The sequence below is a fragment of the Drosophila novamexicana genome, unplaced genomic scaffold (assembly GCF_003285875.2).
Source record: "Drosophila novamexicana strain 15010-1031.04,08,12 unplaced genomic scaffold, DnovRS2.1 tig00004557-arrow-arrow-pilon, whole genome shotgun sequence".
In the NCBI taxonomy this organism is placed as follows: domain Eukaryota; kingdom Metazoa; phylum Arthropoda; class Insecta; order Diptera; family Drosophilidae; genus Drosophila; species Drosophila novamexicana.
In genome coordinates this window covers 200,187-219,969 of record NW_020825053.1, presented here as the reverse complement: position 1 = coordinate 219,969, position 19,783 = coordinate 200,187, and the positions used below count along the sequence as shown (strand labels likewise).

Below are 19,783 nucleotides of genomic sequence, written 5' to 3'. Positions count from 1 at the left end.
ATAAAATAGCTCAAGTAAATTATCGATACTTTCAATTTTTTGTATTTTTGAATTGGTTGGTTTGGTATTTTGTTGCTTGTGAGTTGCTGCCACACTGCTTACAAGTCTTGGTGGAAAAAATTTAGAATGTACGTAATTTATCACTTGCACGCACATTTGGAAGAAAATTAATTGGAATTTCATAGGTATGCACTATCCAGCACTCTTGTGCGCTCACCAGCGCTGCGTCAAGGACTCAAGGTGGCCGCGGCTACCCGTCAGGTTTCGTTGAAAGTCGTCTCTGTCGGCTCAACCATCAAGGATGAGAGCTTCTTTGAGAAGAATGAGCGGCTGGGCCGCCAGATGTCGCCTCACCTGACCATCTACAAGCCGCAGCTCACCTCCATGCTGTCTATCATGCACCGCGGCACCGGCCTGGCTCTGGGCATAGGCGTTTGGGGCTTGGGGCTGGGCGCACTCATCGCCTCGCAAGACATCGGCCATTATGTGACCATGGTGGAGGGTCTGCAGCTCAGCGGCGCCGCCTTGACCGCCATCAAGTTCATCATCGCTTATCCGGTTGGCTATCACTCGGCCAACGGCATACGCCATCTGATTTGGGACACGGGCCGTTTCCTGAAGATTAAAGAGGTCTACTCCACCGGTTATGTAATGGTCGCCACCTCCGTTGTGCTGACTGCCATCTTGGCCCTGTTGTAAATGCTCCTCCAACAATCGGAGCTAAGTGTTAGTGGACCTTAATTAAATTTTAGTGCGAACATGTCTATTATTTGATAAATGCATACATAATACATGTATAGTTTATTTATATGTATCTTCATTTTGCTCTGTTATGCAACAACTGTCGCCGACCTGTTTAGTACGTTTTTATTTGTCAGTGCCTGCAATTTGGTAGATATCGTGTTTTGTGCTAATAGCCAGCTCAATTTGTTAGCCATTTAGCTACCCAGCTAGAAATTTGATATCGTAAGAACTTATAAAAACACATACACTACCATTTGCATGGGGCATTATTATTATACTTGGCTCGGCACAGATATACAAATATTTACATTGCAGTGAGATAAACAGAATCTTTATATAAATTGAATGAGTTTATGTATAAAGAAAGTTATCTGTTTCGCATGAACTTCACACTTATATGTTTATATAGAATTTGTAAGGCTTAGTTTATTATTCAAGACAAGAACGAACTGTTTTATGATTAACACAATATACAATGACGATAGAAAACTTCGTGCAAAAGTTCAGTGTGAAATGTCAACCGAAAACGTTTTATTTTTTTCATAAGATTTCAAATTGGAATATATAGACATTTATTGAAAGCAAACAGGTCTAGGTCATTGTGGAATTTACTAATTGTTATGCATTTGCACAGATTTTTCATTTGTAAGATAGTTTCACAATACCCTGGCAAAGCGTTTTACAAGATTGTGACAAAGGAAAAATCTTACACTCGATATATCAACTATTTGTATAAAACTGTCCTGGCTGACTGGGCAATATTAGCTGTAGTTGACTTTTCGTAACTCTAGTGTGGAAAATAGTAAACGGATGTATACTTATTTGTGCTTACCATCAAATTCACTCAAGAGACACTTTCGAAAAATTCACTTCTCCGAGCGAAAGTTAATTATTATTACGAAAAACGTTTATTCCAAATGTTGGCTCTTAATTCAATAGACTTCAAATTGATTTGCAAATATCTTTGTAAAATGGAACTAAAAACTTTGTTTAAGTTTGTCAAATAACTTTGCACAGCATAGCTTTCCCTTTGAATGACTGGATACTTTATCTACCGAGGATTGCATGTTCTTTCTATAAGAAACTTATTAGAAAATATGAAAAATATTTGCAAGGATTATCAGATAGCGTCACAAACACAATGGATACTACAAAGTTACACTCGTTTATTTGTGAAATTTGAATTCATTTAGGTCAGAAAATGTTTTGATGTGCAACAGTCATAAAGTTTTGTATGTACATGCAAGTGGCTAAAATGTATCTAATAACTAATATCACAATTTATGATGTAATTGCTGTACGTTTAGTATGTGCTCCTGTGCTCCTGTGCTCCTTCACTACTGTATGGTGCCATGCGATTTGTTGTTGCCCTCCGAACGGGGCTCATCCAGCAACTCAAAGTCACAGACTAGTGAGAAATGATCCGATGGATATTGAAAACTGGGCGTACGATTTTTGCCGATCTGTTCTCCGGCTGGAAATTCCAGGCAGTTTTTGATCTGCGTAAAAATGTATTAAAATTCGAGTTACTAATGTTGACTTCTGTCACGTCCACTTACTTTAAGCTGCTGAGGCGTGTAGAAGACATAGTCAATGGTGTGGCATTCTTCACCATCCTCGCGGATTTTCCAGGTGGTGTATGGCGGCTCACGCTTAATTGACTGCGAAATGAACTCGTTCGGATCCTCACAGCTCGAAGTGAACTGCTGTTCCCGGTCCTGTTCCCGTTCACGTTCCCGTTCCAGCTGCATATCCGCATAGGCGCTGCTCAATTTGAAGAGATCGCAGCCTAGGATCGTTGCATAGATGGGCTCAACAGGCTCCGCGTTGAAGTCGCCGCACAACAGGAGCGGACTCCCGCCGGCAAACTGCTTGACAAAGCGGATCAGATCGCGCCCCTGCTCGTTGCGCAGCTTGGCCAACAGGGCGCCATGGCGAGCCTTCAGATGTGTTGTGCAAACACAAAACTCATTGCCGCTGGACTTCAGCTGTAGCCGAGCGGCAATGGCCACCTGGTTGCTCTGGACACGCCAGACCTCAAGGATGCGCGTGTCATAGCCGAGCAGCTGGAGCTTGTCGCGCTTGTAGAATATGGCACAGCCATCGGGTCCATTGTTCTGCTCTATATACAGACACGGCGAGTCCGGCTTGGGAAAGAAGATGCCAGCATAGTTCTGGCTGCCCAGCACAGTCTGCAGAAATTTGAAGTGATCCACCTCCTGCATAGAAATGTTGATATTAAAGCGCGACTGCATTACGTTTGAGTATGGGCGTGAATAAATACTTGCAGACAAACCACATCCGGCTGGTTCTGTAGAATCTCCTGGACAATCAAATACTTGCGATGCTGCCAGGTCAAAGCCTCTTCGGGGCACCGCACAAAGCCGTCGTTGTGCTGACCGAGAGCTACAAAAAAAAAAAAAAAACAGAAGATATTGCCACAAATTATAATAATTTTTTAATTTTTAATTAAATGATTTATTACTATATTTCAATTAAATATCCCCTGGAACATCTCGTTTTTTGGAGTGCAAATGAAACACGCTTTCCAATTTATCTTCACATTTTTCCTTGTTAGAATATAAGTTGTGAAAAACTAATCAGTTTTTGAATTTTATTTTCCACTTTTAAATATTTAAAATACTAAAATATATTATTACTTTTCAATTTCACTTACTTTGCGAGAGAATGTTCCACTGTAGCAACCGTATATTCTGCGTGCCATCGTTCTCATCTGGAGCACTGCAAACTGTGAGCGAAATTCATAGAGAATCCATGTAGGACATGCGATCTATTAGCACTTACCACGTGAGACGGAGTTCAGCTTGAGACAACGCATACCATCGGTCACATCCTCGCTAAGCGGCAATGGCTTTAGGAAGCAGCGGCTGAGCAGCGAGGGCTGATCGATGCCTCCGCCTCGTAGTTGCTGCACATGCTCGAGCAGGGCGGCGGTGCTCAGACCCTTGGGCAACTCCAGGCCATCATCCTGGGAGTCCACATTGTTGATCTTGGGCGCCGAGTTAAAGGAGCCCATCCTAAGATGAAGATTAGTATTTTTAGTATAAAACTTAGAAACTGTTAATTTTGATTGAACTTCAAATTAAGATAATGATCGTGCTCAAAAATTCTCCTTTCGAATCTATTTGCTAAGGCAAAAATATTAAATGTACAATTAAAAAAGAAAATTATTAAGAAGAAATATTTCAGTATTTTCATAATTTTTATATTTTCTTTGCAATTCAATCGAATCTTCAAAATATGATGCACGACGAACACAATGCTCACAATCCTATAGCAATAACAAGAATAGTAGCAACAATAACCATGACAGCAAACAAGAATCAAATGAATAATAACAATTACAATAACAATTGGCTTTTTTTACAGCATTTGTAGAAAAGATTTGATCAACCTTCTTACGTAAATACTCACAACTCATTCGGGTTTCTAAAGAGAATTTTTCGTAGTATTATGCTGAAAATGAACAAACTATGACTATGCCTTTGGCTGACGTAGAACTTTGCCATAGAGCTTTGAACTCTGCTGAAAAGAATATTTAATTGAATCTTTAGCTAAATAGTTGGGAAATTTATAGAACAGAAATGGTTTGTGGCATGTGTTTGAAATGTAGCTTTGGAGCATTAGAAGCAGGCACAAAATATTGATCGGGGAATTGAAGAACGAAGGTGGGAAGAAACTTATGTAAAACAACCCCAGTCTTTCAGGAAATTCTAGTTTAAAATAAGTATAATATCGTTATTATTTTTGCCAAATGCAAATGTAGAAGAAATTCGGGAAAAATTATTTCCAAATTTTTTGTCAAGTTGGTGAACTAAATAATAATTATTATATTATTATAGCGTTCTTTGAAACTTTATTAATTGCGGCTGCTATATGAATAATGTATATCAACTGGAATTTTTATTTTTTTCAATCAATTAATTATAATAGAATACTAGTTACTGTAAATGTTGAATATACGTCCCTGCACAGTATTTATGTCGAATGTGGTCAATGTGATTTTAAATTCATCAAAAAAATTAATAAGAAGAAAGTTTACTTTATTCTGGTGTTTACGTTAAGCTTCGCCAAGTTCAATAGGACCGTAAACTTTATGAACATCATAATTTGTGAGCTTAAAATATCAAATGCCATAAAATGATTTTGTTAGCAAGTTTGTGGCCGATATATTTGGGAAAAACTGAGTAAGTGCGCATGAGTGTGATACCAGCTTTCACAAGCTAGAGAACTCGATTCATGCCCACCCACGCAAAAATCTTCGGACATGCCGAGACGTCGCATGCGGCTTAAAAAAAAAACAGACAAAAAGTCGCTCGGTCAATAGCTTTACAGCTGTTTAGCTGGTTTTCGGGCAGCGCGCGCATAACGATTATAAACCAGTTGGAAGCGTTTGGCAACGCAATCAATCAATAGATTGGTGATTTCGGGTCTCACCTGGTCAGCATCACCCTTTGCAGGAAGGCCTTGCGGTCGTTCTTGCAGGGCGCCTTATTGCTGCGATTCAATTGCATCGCTTGCTCCATGTGGCCGGCAGGATCAGAAGCCAGTTGTTATTGTGGTTGTGTTTGTGGTTGGTGGTGGTGGTGGTAATGGTGGTTGGGATTTGGGTGAGCTTTGTTTGGATTGTGGGTTTTGCCGAAAATTGTGCGAAGTGCGCTTGTAAGCAACATTTGCGAAACTGAATGGCAACTGAAATGCGGCGTTTTATTAGAGATCGGCCAGACAGACACAGAAGAGAGTGAGCGAGGCAGGGAGAGAAGGAAAGAGAGAGAGAGAGAGAGAGAGAGAGAGAGAGAGAGAGAGCAAAGACGCATGAACGAGTATTTCAGCATACACACACACATACGCACACCCAGTCAAGCGCACACACAGTGAGATGTATCTGAGTGATACAGAACAAGATCAATATGTTCTACTCACGTGCGTTGCTCAGTTGGGCAAAAAATGAGCAGCGTAACAATAACAACAGCAGCAACGTGAACAACAACAATAGCTTCGGATACATCGCAAACTGGCAGCTTGCTAAATATTTATGCGTAAAAATCTTTATGTAGATACATTCACATGGAGCTGCACGCCATTGTCTCGCTTTCGTTTTGTATTGTAATGAAAACAAAAGTACGGCTGGACATGGGAATCGCTCGACTGATTTATGCTTAAACAAATTTTCTTCGCATGCAAATTTCGCAGACACTCGGCGGCCTGAAATGCGCATATTCGGCATATCTGCTCCCATATGCTGCAGGCCAAAGATACAGATACATATTCGTATCTTATGGCATAGGCGAGCGCAATTTATGCAACGGCGCAGTTACATGCGTAATGAGTGGCAGCTGGCAAATGCGCCAAGTATCTGTTACTTAAAGATACTGTATCTTTTTACCTGGGTATAGGCACCGCTACACGCCGCGCAAACGTCTTCGATGTGACAATCAAACGCGATGTTTTCATTAAAAACTCCATTTTGTTTGATGTGGTTTCTCTGTTTCTTGGATTAAATATTAGGCAAGCGTCTTTTTTATTTTTAATTGATTGGTTTGATTTTGATTTGTATTAGGTTAACTTGAAATGTTTTATATTAAGTGTCAATATGGCAATGTCAAAGAGACGCGGTTCAAGCTGTATTTCCTAAAAGAATAGATTAGAATAGAACAGTGAAAAATATGTAAGCATTAGTCGGTTAGTTTAAGACAGGCGGGAGCGGGGGCGGGTTTCGCTTGGCTATGTAGAGCCACTTGCTAAACCACTTGCAATGCGCCACAGATACCACAACAAATGTTATCATTAGCCACGTGACTAGCTCTAGAAATTGCCAATTTGAATGTTGACACGCAGCTGTAGCTGCATTTTAATTTCAGATTATATAGTATCATACGTAGTTTGTCGAAGAATGCCCGAAATAAAACACTAAAACCAGTTCTAAATTAAGAACTAGCTGTCGAGTTCTATGAAAAAAAAAGCCTTATTATATAAGTTCTGTCTAAAGTGTAAAGTTTTTATAAGACCCGCTGCTATAAATAGTTAATATCTGCTATTTACAAGTCCTCCTTAAAATACTCGTATCGTGGCGTGAGTCAACACTGTTTAAATATTTTTCATACACGTACGAACGTGTATTATAAAGTATATGCTTTGGAAAATATTAGGAGAAGAGACGAGCATATTCTTATTTAATTAATAATTAATTGGGCTGCGCTAAAAACCAAAACGAAATGATTTGTCTGATGTTTTTTTTACATAGCTTTTTAAGGCGCAGGTAAAACAAACTATGTTCATCATTATAAAAGGTTTGACTATAGCCGTGTAGTATTTATAGATAAATTCAGATATGTAGATAGAAGACAAATAAGCTTATTTCAAGCACCGTTAACTCAGTTAGCCCAGTTTATCGATAAGAAAGGCAAGTCTTGTAAATGTTATTCATAAATATTTTTCGCATGAATTGAGCAAGGTTAGTTATTTTTTTTGATTGAAGCCAAGTTTACTGGGGCCTGACAATGCCTAAGAACACTTGACATTCTGTCAGTGTTAGCCATGAACTTGATTTATAAGCGCAACTGCCGCTGGCTACCAATAGCGGCAACAACTTAGCAACAGCAAAAAAAAAACAACTAACAACAACAGCAACAACAACAACATCAGCAACAAGTTTTGACAGTCAATGTTTGTGTATGGAGCACGCCCGCTCGCGTTTATCTCTCACCTCACAAGATACAACAGCAATTCTCGCGGCGGCGGCGACTCATAATCAGCGATTGGCGGCAACGTGTCTCCAGCAGCAGCAGCAGCAGCAGCAGCAGCCGCAGCCTCGTTGCTGGGTGTGGTCAGCCAGGCTGGCTGAGTGCCCGCCGCCTGGGTCTCGATTTCCATTTCCAGTTTGCGCGCGGCGAGACGCTGTTTCATTTGAGTTGTCGAGGTCATTGCCGAGGTCTTGGCCAGCGCTTCCGCAATTTCATATTGCTTCAGGAAATCCTGGCGCAGCTGCTCTGCATCCTGTGTGGCCAGGCGGCCAGACAAACTGAGGCCATGTCGGCACTCATCGTTGCACAAGCGCTGGCACATCTCATTGATGGCCAGGCCTGGACCACATAAGCCCTCTGGCGTACGCTGGCTACAGTTGAGGCAGGGCATGTCCGCCTTGGCATCGCCAAGCAGCTCTTGATCTGCGTAGTGCGGCGGCTCTGGCATATTGTTGTCATTGGGCGAGGGTGGAGGCTGCAGCTCCTCTGCAATGTTAAAGTAACGCGGCGGCGGCTCATTCTCAATCTCATCCGCATTAGCAGCTGCGCTGCGTGCATGGCTCGCCTTGTTGGTCTCCGCGAGATTCAGATTGAGCAGCAAGGCTGTCACGGGCATGGCCTTGCCGAGCGCGGGCTGACGACGGTGGCCCAGGCGCTGATCGTGCTTATCATTGTGACTGTTCATATTTCTTAACACTTTTCAACACTTTATTTTAACTCATTGGCCACGCGGCGTATGCGCAATTTTCGAACAACCGTTGCGCGTTTAGAACCGAACATCCAATGTGTTAATACGCGCGTGCGTTGCTTTTCCTTATTTATATATCTTTGGCCCGCTCTAGCCAGATCGAGGCAATCAAGTGGACGCTGCCTCGCTGCCTCAGTGTCTCGCTACAAGTTGCCCCGCTGCTCATTTATTGAGCCAGTTGTTGCTTATGTTGCTGTTGTTGCTTCTTGTTGTTGTTGCTTGCTCTTGTTGTTATTGTTGTTGTTGTTGTTGTCGATGTTGTACAGTCATAAGTACATGATTTTGTTTCTCTCTGGCTGTGCGCTCCTCTAGTTAAGGCAAACGAGATTTTGTGCGCGCACTTTCCAAAATGTCAAAACACAAAATTAGCAATAAAATAAAGTGAAACAAAATAACAAAAGTGCTGCCTACAATTTTTAATTTGCTATTTTTATATATCACTTGCTTTCTTTGGTTTAAACAAATTATTATTTTCGGTAGAGGCGTTCGCCAATCGCATCTCATAACATTGACTCTAAGCCCTAGACTTGAGTTGACAACACAACGATTTAAATCTACAACTATCTGATGATTAATCCATCTATATACTATATGCAGCCTATATAAGATAACAAGGCATCAGGACGGATTGACAGCTGTTCAACTTTGTTGCACTTAGCTAATGATAAATGTTTCACTTAATTAACACTTTGTAAGTTTTGTAAAGTGCATTTGTGCGTCGAATTGCCAACCGTAGACCCACATGTTTAATTTGCCACGCTCATAAATCTTGTTATATTTTCAAGCCTCACTTCTCAACCTGCTATTGCTGCATGCTGGCTAATTTATAAAAATATAGGCTATCATTTCAATATTGTAATATATGCGAATATACTATTATTTTATTTGTCCTTAAAGACCGTAAATAATAGTTATAAGCCCGAATTCTATTCAGAATATTGTTGCAAATATTATAATATTAATTTGTAGATATGTACATGAAGCAGTCAATATCAGAGAGTCTGATCACTCTGAATATATTTATATTTAATTTAATTTATATGATCTAATAATATGAAAACGTTTGTTTCCGCAATATGCAATTGCAAAATTTCTATGAATGCATGTGCTAATAAAACGAATGTACATATATTTATATATACAAGCACAGTAAGACCTCGCGAATTCTAACCACAAATAAAAACGAGAAGGAAAGGCTATCTTCGGCACGCCGAAGATCTAATACCCTTGCAGACCCAACCTTTTCATAATGCTTATAGTGCTTTGCTCGTATCTAAGAAGTACAAGGAAAATAGTTAATGTCGAGTTTGGTCAAAATATCTTGATAAACAACAAAAGTTTTTAATCAAAAATCTAGTTTTCGACCGATCGTTCCTATGGCAGATATATGATATAGTAGTCCGATGTAAATAAGATTTTGCAAAAATGAAGGGAGCTAAGTGAAATCTTTAAATGCCGTGTTTAATCAAAATATCTTGAATTACAAAAAAGTTTTCCTTACAACAACTTTTATTTCGACAGATCGTTCCTATGGCAGCTATATGACATAGTGGTCCGATCCAGCTGGTTTTAACATATGTGCTGCGTTCAACAGAAAGAGGGACTTCTGCAAAGTTTCATAAAGATAGCTTTAAAACTGAGGGACAAGTTCGCATAGAAACAGATAGACGGACAGACGGACATGGCTATATCCAATCGGCTGTTGATGCTGATCAAGAATATATTTACTTTATGGGGTCGGAGATTTCTCCTTCTATGCGTTACACATTTCACGACAAAATGAAAATACCCCCTGCAAGGCTATAATAAAATTATAATATGAAAGCCTTTGTTTCCGCAATATGCAATTGCAACATTTCTATTAATGTATGTGCTTATAAAAAGAATGTACATATATTTTTATATACACGCACAGTAAGACCTCGCGAATTCTGACCACAAATAAAAAAAAATTGCCTTAACTAAATTATTCTTTTTATGTACAGTGATTCTCAAAATTAGGCTATATAAATACTGTACGAATATTAGGCAAATGATCTCGAATTCAAATGGAGTTTTATAGCAATTATTATATTTGTGCAAATGTATTTAGCAGGCAGAAGAAAGCATCTCTTAGGTTTTAAGGGCTGGAGTGATCAAACTTGATATTAGCTTCTAGAATAATATATACAGATCAAGTATCTTTTATTTTACAGATACCTCCACTCCAAAGCTATAACGCAATTAAACATACCAATTTTAACTATCAACCGTTTAAGCCATAATTTTAATGCAATTGTTCTCCTGAGAGTATATATTCTATTGCACTGAAAAACTTTCATCAAGATCAGTTATGCAATACAGAAGTCTATCTTAAATGATAAGGTGTGCTTATGTTATATTGACACGTGTATGCGGCGGCTAGTGCAAATTGCAAGAATTTTCGTATACAAATACACACATTCATGCGCGTATTTATTGAATTCTATAATCAGCATTGCAATTGCGATCGTTTGTTTTCTATGCTATGACTCTGTGTTGCTGCTTCAGTTCGTTTTTTTTGACCGCACGGTTTCTAGTAGTGCGGCCAGTAGGCATGTGAGGGGAGCTATTCTTCTTTTTATACCCTTGTATATGTGCATTCGTTTTATTAGCACATACATTAATAGAAATGTTGCAATTGCATATTGCGGAAACAAAGGCTTTCATATTATTATTTTATTATACCCTTGCAGAGGATATTATAATTTAAGCGTACGCATAGAAGGAGGCATCTCCGACCCCATAAAGTATATATATTCTTGATCAGCATCAACAGCCGAGTCGATATAGCCATGTCCGTCTGTCTGTTTCTATGCGAACTTGTCTCTCAGTTTTAAAGCTATCTTATTAAAACTTTGCAGAAGTCCCTCTTTCTGTTGCACGCAGCACATCTGTCAAAACCTGGATCGGACCACTAGATCATATAGCTGCCATAGGAACAGTCGGTCGAAATTTAAGTTGTTGTATGAAAAACATTTTGTTTATCAAGATATCGTGCCCAAACTCGGCATTAACTATTTCCCCTGTGCTTCTTAGATACGGGCAAAGCACTATAAGCATTATGGAAAGGTTGGGCCTGCAAGGGTATTAGATCTTCGGCGTGCCGAAGATAGCCTTTCTTTCTCGATTCATATTACTGATAAGGCAAATGAGCTTGTAGCGCGAGCTGGCTTGGAGGGTTCAGGGTATCGCCTCTTACTTGTTTTATTTCGTATATTTACCAATTTAAATTTGTAGAATTTAACAACACCCGAAATGTAAAGAATTCAGAGTGATTTCGTGTCTCAAAATAAAAATAAATATAAGTTACTAAATGTGTTGTCTACTTTGCGGCTGCCGATCAAAAATTCTTATTCTTGCAGTCGCTCAAATATATTAGGCAAAATATTTTAGGTGTTTACGATGTTTGTTTAGCTAAGGTAATGTACATACCCCAAGGTGGTCTGGACGTGAAACCCTTACTTCCTACTCTGCGGTATTAGTCAGCCCTAAGTCATTTAGCAGCCTGGTGCTAACTGCAGATAACACATTTCTTATTTTATTTTGATGTTGTTCTTCTTTCGTTGTTTTTTTTTTTTTTTTTTTGGCAATCTAGCACGGAAAGCTAAGCAAAATTAACAAGAGCAGCGTCCGTCATTGAGTTTTATTTATATGTCCCAAATATATATGTGTGCAAATATAATGTTTGCATGTTACTATATATATATATATATATACATATGTGTAAAGTCTAGCACGTCTAGCAGTCGTCAACATGTTGAAATGTTTCGACTGTTTCATACAAATGTTACATGAACTTGGCAGTGAGCGGACAATTCTCACGGCAGCTTAATAAAGGTGTGTGGGGGTGCGCCCAATTACAACAACGGAGAGCGGTTGGCGGGGCGCACAGCCTAGACACCTGCGCCAAGCGAGAGGTGATCGATCGTCCTTCACTTTGCCGAACTTTATGTAGATTTGTTTGGGAAACAAAATAAAGAAAAACAAATAAATTCCCATGCGACGCATCGTCGTCAGCTTTAATTGATAGCCTTATCAGCAGACGGTCTGTGGGAACACTTGGGCAATAGGGCAGCTTGACTAGAGATACCCTATATGTTAGGGCATTAGATAATATAAACAAAAGTGAGACAGTTACTGCAGAAGATTAAAAAGTATAAATATTTAATATTAATTACAAAAAGAAGAAAAGACCTTGAATTGTAGTTCTATGAAATAGTTTATGAATAAGAAAAGCTAATCTCATGTGTTGCATATTCAGTTTGATTTTGCGATTACAACAAATTAATGCCCTTTACGGTGATAGTAAGTGTATATATAAATATACATATATATATATATAAAAGATCAACAGCTGCACTAGACGCCTATAGTATATATACGCAGTGTGTAAGTACCCCTTGTTTCGCGAGTGAAACGAACGAGATATTTCGTTATACAACAGCAGCATTGGGGCACATGGTCGGACGCACATATCTCGATTTGGAAAAAACTGGTTCTGTACCGGCGTAGACTGAAACTGTCCGCCTGAAGTTGGTGGGCTCCGCAACTACTTTAACTATGCCATGTACGATACACGGGTGGTCGTAACGCATTTGCAAGTGGTTCGGGTTCGGGCAGCTGGTTGGTTTTTTTGAGTTTGCAGAACTTAAACTCACCATTTTTATGCCAGCACCTCGCCACAGAACATTGTCCAAATTGGGGATAAATATTTGGTTTAAGTGCAAGCGAATGCAGTTCGTTCGCGAGATTCACAGGATTTGCGTTAAACTGTTGTCAAATTGGCTCTTTTGGGGCCCTATTTAGCGATCTGTCAGCGATTCAAACGCGCCGCCAAACCTCAAAGAACTAAAAGCAACAATTGTTGCTCTGCGCCATTTATAGGGCGATCGATCCCGCTCTCCGCTCGCCATATTGCCATGCTGATAAGGATACAGTGTGCTTCATACTCTATTGAGTACCGAGTACCGAGTACCGAGCGGTATTGTTGCTGTGCCAGCTACAATACGATGTATATATTGCACAATTCAACAGTGAGCAGCGGGCTTACAATATTCTCTCATTTAACGCAGTCTCTCTCACTCTCTCTTTCTGTCTCTTAGTGCGACTATCTAACAACACATTTAGTTTAAGTTCAGTAGCTCATTCTCTCAGCGTCTGTAAGACAAACAAATGTTGTAAGAGGCAGCCCTTTCATACGCTCTTAGGTGGTTGAGGCTGAGTGTGTGCTGAAACACCTCTAGATATTAGATATAAAAACATAGAAATTTTACACAGTTAAAATAGCCTATAGCTAAGAAAACGCTGTCTTTGACTAAAATAAATTATTATTGACAAATAATCAACCAACAATCGGAACAAAATAAACACATTTTTTTTATTGAAATATACATATAAGACAATCTCGAAATACAACTGGAATATATATTCTCTTCTCTTTTCTCTCTTTTTCGCCACAATACAACACTGGTATTAACCGCATCAACAAATTGCACCTGATAACAGTCACTTAAAGATGTTTCGCGCGTCTGGACCTGAGGCTCTAATGTCTGGCATGGCGCGTATCTTATCAAGGACCACACGAGCGGCAACTTAGCAGTGCGCCACTTGAAATTTGCAAATGGAATTTGTCATCGGCATTATCGACTATTTGCCATAGAGTGGCCCAGTAATATTTACGACCCAGCACCGCGATAAGCCACACGGCTGGCCAGAGGCCAATTGCATACGAAAAGTGACGCATGAAAGGAGAGCTCCAGAACTAATTGGTCCGAATTAGTTTCAGGCGGTTGCATATGCGCAGCAGATCAGCAAACTATATGTTTATACATGTGAACCGGCCGGCCGGTCTGTTCGGTTCCATTAAAAGCGATTTTATCAAGGGTATTGGGTCTAAGCTGATTAGAAGACGGTTATTTTTTATTGCGCACAGCCAGTGGTCTAGCCATACCGATTAGATAGCGACTAGATTTACTGACGGCCTTGCTGCAGTGCTTCCTCCACAAAAAAATTCAATTTATCCTACGTGGCATGCGGCACATTAGCGCATTTATCTGTAATGGTCCGTAACACCCCTATATGTATGTGTATATGTACACACAAGTATACCCACTACATATACATACTTTCAGCTGATTTGATTTTTGTTTACGAAAGCGTGTCGCTACTGCATACTATATGAACATGCGTAATTGTATATGTATTTTCGTAAATATGTCGGTTTTTATTTAAGTATGTATTTTGGAATTTGAGCTGTATGCACTTATCACTGAAAGTGTTTTCTAGTAGCACAGAGTAGCTTCAAGTGGGTCCCTGTTGAGTACATTCTACCTACTCTAGGTAATTACAAGTTTGTCACAACGGCTGGATTTTTATTATGAAATTTGGTGTTCAGAATACCATACGGGGTAACTTAATAAAATATTTAATATACTTGGGGTAGGTAAGGAATATAGCGGTAGTCATGTGAATGGCCACGTACTCATTGTGGGAAAGAGGCCTATTGATGAATAACCGTAAGTAAAATTACATTCAGATATCAAATATAAATAGATAAAGTTGTCTGGGTAACTAATATTCTGAGCTCACCTAAACTTCATAGAGAATTCAGAAAGTAATGTGGTAATGTGGTTTTTATATATTTAATATGTCTCTTAAATAAAAATACATTTCCATACTTATTAACTTTTTTTGATTTGATCCTGAATTGTAATATCTAACAGAAAATACATGATTTTCACCTTCACCGCATTTTCGACTCCTTGGTATCTGATATCGTTAGAAAGGAAACGATAATACTAAAGACCACTGACAGCTTCTTGCTCTTTGTTCAAAAATGGCATGTTATAACATTGACACCGTGTATAAAACAATTATCAAATGTAATAGTTTATAACAATAAATTAAGTCCCTGCGCAGTCGTAAGCATAAAGCTCCCAAGTCCGGCGAGTTCACTTAACTCAGAGATCCACAAAAGGGACACATTGTCGACAACAAAAGCTTATTAAGCTGCGGAGGCAACGCCCTCAACAAAGCCATGTAATGTGCTGGCTATGGATACTCTGGCACACGCATACACAAAGTGCCGTTATATTAATTAAAAGCCCATTTCTGTTGTCAGCACTCGAGTAAATTTCATTGAATCAAGTGTAACTAAGCATGCGGGGGTCGACAGCAGCCAATTCGCTAGCGGCCTCAAACCCAAACAAACAGTCTGACGAGAAGCAGCAAGAGAGTGAGAGTGAGCGGGAGAGCTGGCTAGCCATCCAGCCAGCTGCTCTCTCAGCAAGCACTCTCACTCTTTGACAGACTGAGTTGCTCTTTCAGGCGCATTGAAATGCAAGTCAAAAATATTTTGTGTAATAAACTACAAATTACACACACATAAGCAAACACATACACACACAGACGTAAACAAAATCAAAGAAGGTGACCGTTAAATGGTATAATGAGTGCACAAAGGAATTATACAGTTTGGTGGGATTCCATAAAAACGGAAAAATCCGATTGCATGCAAATGCATATTGTCTCCGTCGTCGTAGTTGTATATTTTTGTTGTAGTTTGACAGTCTCCTTGTAGCGTGATTTGTTGTTTTATCAATAATTAAATTTGGATATCAACATACGCCCTTAATAAATTCAACTTACAGAAATTTCGTGAAGACTTTATAAAATGCCACTAGAATGTACACAAGCGTTGAAATTAGCTTCATTTTTATTATATTTGAGATTTTTATTTAAATTATAAATTCATGTGTTACTAAATGCACTGTTAACTATAAACAAGCCAAAGGTTTAAATAGAAAAAATTTCACTTTGCATAACAGAATTTTAGTTATTTCATCTAACAATTCATAGTTTCGTATCTAGTTAGATTTTCTTTTCTGTATTTCTAGCCGCTGAACTTTATGCACTTTGCTGAAATTTTACTATCAATGTCATTTCCGCGTTGAGCACGTTTTTCACACTAAGCTGGCATAAAAAAGAGGCGACTACGCTTTCTGTGACGTATGTGTGTATGTGGCGCCATGGATACGGACAAAGCGCAAGTGAAATATAGAGGGAGAGAAAGAGTAAGAGTGAGCACAAAGCGAACAGTAGAGCTGTTGAAAGGAAAAGCTAGCTCGTGCTTTCGGCGGTTTTGGAAGAGTTTTTCAACTCGTCAATGCGCTACAAAGCTTTGGTTGAGCTGATGCTCTTGAGAACGGAACTTTTACATATATTTTTCATTTCAGGTATATTGTAGGTCTTATAATCAAATCAAAATTGTTATAAATGTAAGTTTCAATTATAATTTCTATATATTCGTTTCAGGTTTATTTTAGGCCTTATTATATGTAAATTACACAAAGTTCGGTTATTTGAAGCTTTTGTAAATACTGTCAACATACATATATTGGGATAACTTGTGGACTCGTTTATGTAAAAAACGTATGGTGTGTTTATTTGTGCTAATATTTTACTCTGTTAGTTAACACCAATCTCTAGCTTACAGCAAATCTAAATGCTGAGCCAGTGTAGCGCACGTCGACATATTCGCTTGCTGGGAGCGGGGCAATAAACTTTTGTGTGGGCGCATTTAAGAGAAGTCGGTATTCGCGAACTTGAAAGCATATTTAATAAGAGTTTAGCTTGGCTAAGCAAAGAGCAGCGCCAGCATATACATGTGCTTTGAAGAGCTTAAGAGCTCGACAAGCTTTCTGCATGCTTTAAAGCTCAGCACAGTGTCGTAAACGCTTACATTTCAAATTAAAACTTTTTAAAAAGCTTTAAAAGTTTTAAATGGTTTGAATGCAGTCTAAAATGCTCAAATTGAAACTTTCAAAGTATTTAACAAATACGAAGGCAACTATAATTTAAAGTTAATGTAATTATCTAATATTTCTATAGTTTAAGGCTAATTACGTCTTATTTGGCTAATAACTCGAAGGCCTATATTCATAGGCAGGTCCCACTCGAATCGATATATTAATGGGCTCATTCAAATAGTCCTTGATGCGTCTAAAATAAAATATTTTAATATATATATAATATTTACACACCTTCAGGTAAACAAAATCTATTGGCTTATCTAACTTTTTTGTTGGCCAATACACTTACCGTCTATCTGCCTCGCTCTCGTAATGCTGATAGCCCTTCCGTTTAGCCGATTTATTCAGTCGCAACGATCGGCGCAGCTCTTTGGGCAGCGGCTTATTCGTCTCCCGCCTCAGAAAATCCCCCAGCTGCTGGCATCTGGCAGCGAGCGTCTGCCAGGCCAGGCGCAGCAGCCGCCGATGTCTGGGTCCTGTGGCGCCACCGGCATTCGGCGTGGCGTCATAGAGGTTTGTATTGGAGACTGCCCACGCTGACATGTTGAGCTGCCTGTGTGCAGACAAAGACTGAAAACTGAAAATGCCAAGACAACTGGCCAGTCGTTTAGCTGATAAGATTTGCTTAACTCTCTGCGATGCCAATGGCATGCAATACTAATTGAGTCGAATCGAAGTTTATACACAATACCAATACGCTCGACAACAACTAGGCGGATATTCGCCATATCAATTGCTAGTTAACTGGTTCATAACCATATTACAATTGAGTTGAAAATTTGACTATTTTTGCCGTTGCAAAAGAACCAGAAATTCAATAATTTTCTGTCGGAATTGCTGCCTATGGAGAGAGCAAAAACGTTTTCTGTGTTTGGGCCTGAAGCAAGGACTAATGCTGGTCCTGGCTAAAACCCGAAACCCAAATGTGCAGTTATGAATTTTTCGCATAGACAATTTTCAATATTATTCTCCTTCCTGCAGACAGCTCGTTTTCCTCATTTATATACCGCCCTCCCTCTCTCCATGGGGATTGGAGCCATGTCCAATGACATGTCCTGTAACAAAATACAAATAGCAGCGCCTGCCCGGTTTCCATGTGGCCAACACCTCTGCCCGCCGTGCTGCGCCGCTCTCTGTGGCAATTGGTCTGCGCCCCGGCTGCAGCACGCCTCAGAACCTTGCCACATGCCACCAATTGTGCCTGCAACAGACGTCCACACAAAATTGCATGTGGTTCCACGCAGTTTGTCTACACTGGAGCCCGGTGTGACTGGGTTTTTGGCCGGCTTTTGTTGTTAAAAGCGAAAATTCGTTTATTATCATATTTTTGGCACGGATTCGAATTTGTCTTCAAAACGTACGCACTTTTGCAGCAGGCCTATTGTCTGCCTCAACGAGACGCAATAACGAGAATCACACAGAGCAGTTGTTCCACAGTACTACTTAAAGCCCTTCGGGTGTTTAATTGGGTATAATGTATAATTTAATATAGGGGTACACAATTTTCAAGATCACGACATGTGACATAAAGAGCAAGTAAAACCTCTTCAATATCTAGTATTCTTGTATCAAACGAAATGGCATTATTACTTATACTCAAAACATCAGCAAAGGAATCATCGAATTCATTCCGTAGAGCGAACGTATTTGTTGCAACATTTAGAAGTCATGTTGCGGTTAACTTATATTATCAAGCAAATTTGTGTGTTAACACTTTCTGGTCAAACAACAAACAACTGTGATTTGGTGCCATCAAATTTTCTCACATCAACTTTGTGTAGCTCAACCGAAGTTTTCGTAATGTTAGACTCAAAGTATTTTATAAATCAAATGATCTTACATTAGCTAAGGGGTTTAAATAACTTGTATGGAAATATATAGTATTATTAAGAATAGACAGCACTGATGTTAGATTTGGATTTCCAGAGTAGAACATCAGATCGTTCTCATTACAGTTTCTTATAAGTGGAGTTTTTTATACCCTGAACCTATTAAAAATATGTATAAGGGTATATTGTATTTGTGCAAAATCCAAATGTAGGTAACAGGCAGAAGGAAGCATATCCGACCCCATCAAGTATATACATTCTTGATCAGCATCAATACTCGAGTTGATCTAGCCATGTCCTTCAGTCTTTCCGTCCGTCCTTATGAATGAACGCAAGGATCGCAGAACCTATAAGAGCTACAGACTTGAAATTTTAGATGTAGATGCTCCTAGTTTCCTCGCAGATTGAGTTTGTTTCCGATAATCGATAACTTGCTCCGTTTGCAAGCAATCGATAGAAATCTATATCTATATCCTGTTTTTTTGGGCAATTTTGGTAAATAATAAGAGCTAGAGTCACCAAACTTGACATATAGCTTCCAAAATAGAATATCTATATATATATATTTGATGTTGGAAGAAGAGGGTTCAGGGTATCCCCTAGTCGGGAGCTCCCGACTAGAACCTCTTAGTTGTTTAATTTTTTTTATTGTACAATAAGTATCTTGGGTATTGTCTCGTTGTTATATTAAATATTAAATAATTAACAACTCTCGCCCTGGGAATCGCATAGAGAAGCACTCACCACTGTAAAAATGTATGTGAATCTCTGCAAATGACAAAACCATTCGCCTGACTTGACACCCCATCCACCCATTCGTATCTTTTCCAAGTCAATTGATTGTTTTTGCTGTCTGCTGAAATCTGT

General features: G+C 39.3%; 3 protein-coding genes and 1 long non-coding RNA gene across 11 annotated transcripts; 2 read left to right on the top strand and 2 right to left on the bottom strand.

The window, feature by feature from the left end:
- The first annotated feature begins 59 nt into the window (after positions 1 to 59).
- Positions 60 to 804, top strand: LOC115770558 (succinate dehydrogenase cytochrome b560 subunit, mitochondrial). The gene is made up of 2 exons (XM_030715871.1): positions 60 to 128; positions 186 to 804. Coding segments are annotated over exons 1-2 (516 nt in total). The 5' UTR covers positions 60 to 126; the 3' UTR covers positions 700 to 804.
- On the bottom strand, positions 800 to 16,004 carry LOC115770552 (nocturnin). 8 transcript variants are annotated; one of them, XM_030715857.1, is made up of 8 exons: positions 12,936 to 13,108; positions 6,152 to 6,396; positions 4,180 to 4,290; positions 3,550 to 3,782; positions 3,422 to 3,493; positions 3,029 to 3,150; positions 2,304 to 2,963; positions 800 to 2,243 (listed from the first exon to the last, which is right to left on the bottom strand). In XM_030715857.1, exons 2-8 carry the CDS (start codon positions 6,229 to 6,231, stop codon positions 2,082 to 2,084), a joined length of 1,440 nt encoding a protein of 479 aa, XP_030571717.1. In that variant the 5' UTR covers positions 6,232 to 6,396; positions 12,936 to 13,108; the 3' UTR covers positions 800 to 2,081. The 8 variants fall into 8 exon arrangements, with proteins under 8 accessions (XP_030571717.1, XP_030571718.1, XP_030571719.1 ...); XM_030715858.1 differs by having other exon boundaries at positions 4,180 to 4,287; XM_030715859.1 differs by lacking the exons at positions 6,152 to 6,396; positions 12,936 to 13,108 and adding an exon at positions 15,925 to 16,004 and having other exon boundaries at positions 4,180 to 4,287.
- LOC115770559 lies at positions 16,005 to 16,910 on the top strand. The gene is made up of 3 exons (XR_004018869.1): positions 16,005 to 16,069; positions 16,173 to 16,511; positions 16,591 to 16,910. It is a non-coding gene; the product is annotated as an uncharacterized LOC115770559 (long non-coding RNA).
- A 223-nt stretch (positions 16,911 to 17,133) lies between these two features.
- On the bottom strand, positions 17,134 to 17,633 carry LOC115770568. The gene is made up of 2 exons (XM_030715882.1): positions 17,377 to 17,633; positions 17,134 to 17,277 (listed from the first exon to the last, which is right to left on the bottom strand). Exons 1-2 carry the CDS (start codon positions 17,628 to 17,630, stop codon positions 17,193 to 17,195), a joined length of 339 nt encoding a protein of 112 aa, XP_030571742.1. The 5' UTR covers positions 17,631 to 17,633; the 3' UTR covers positions 17,134 to 17,192.
- Between the last annotated feature and the right edge of the window lie 2,150 nt (positions 17,634 to 19,783).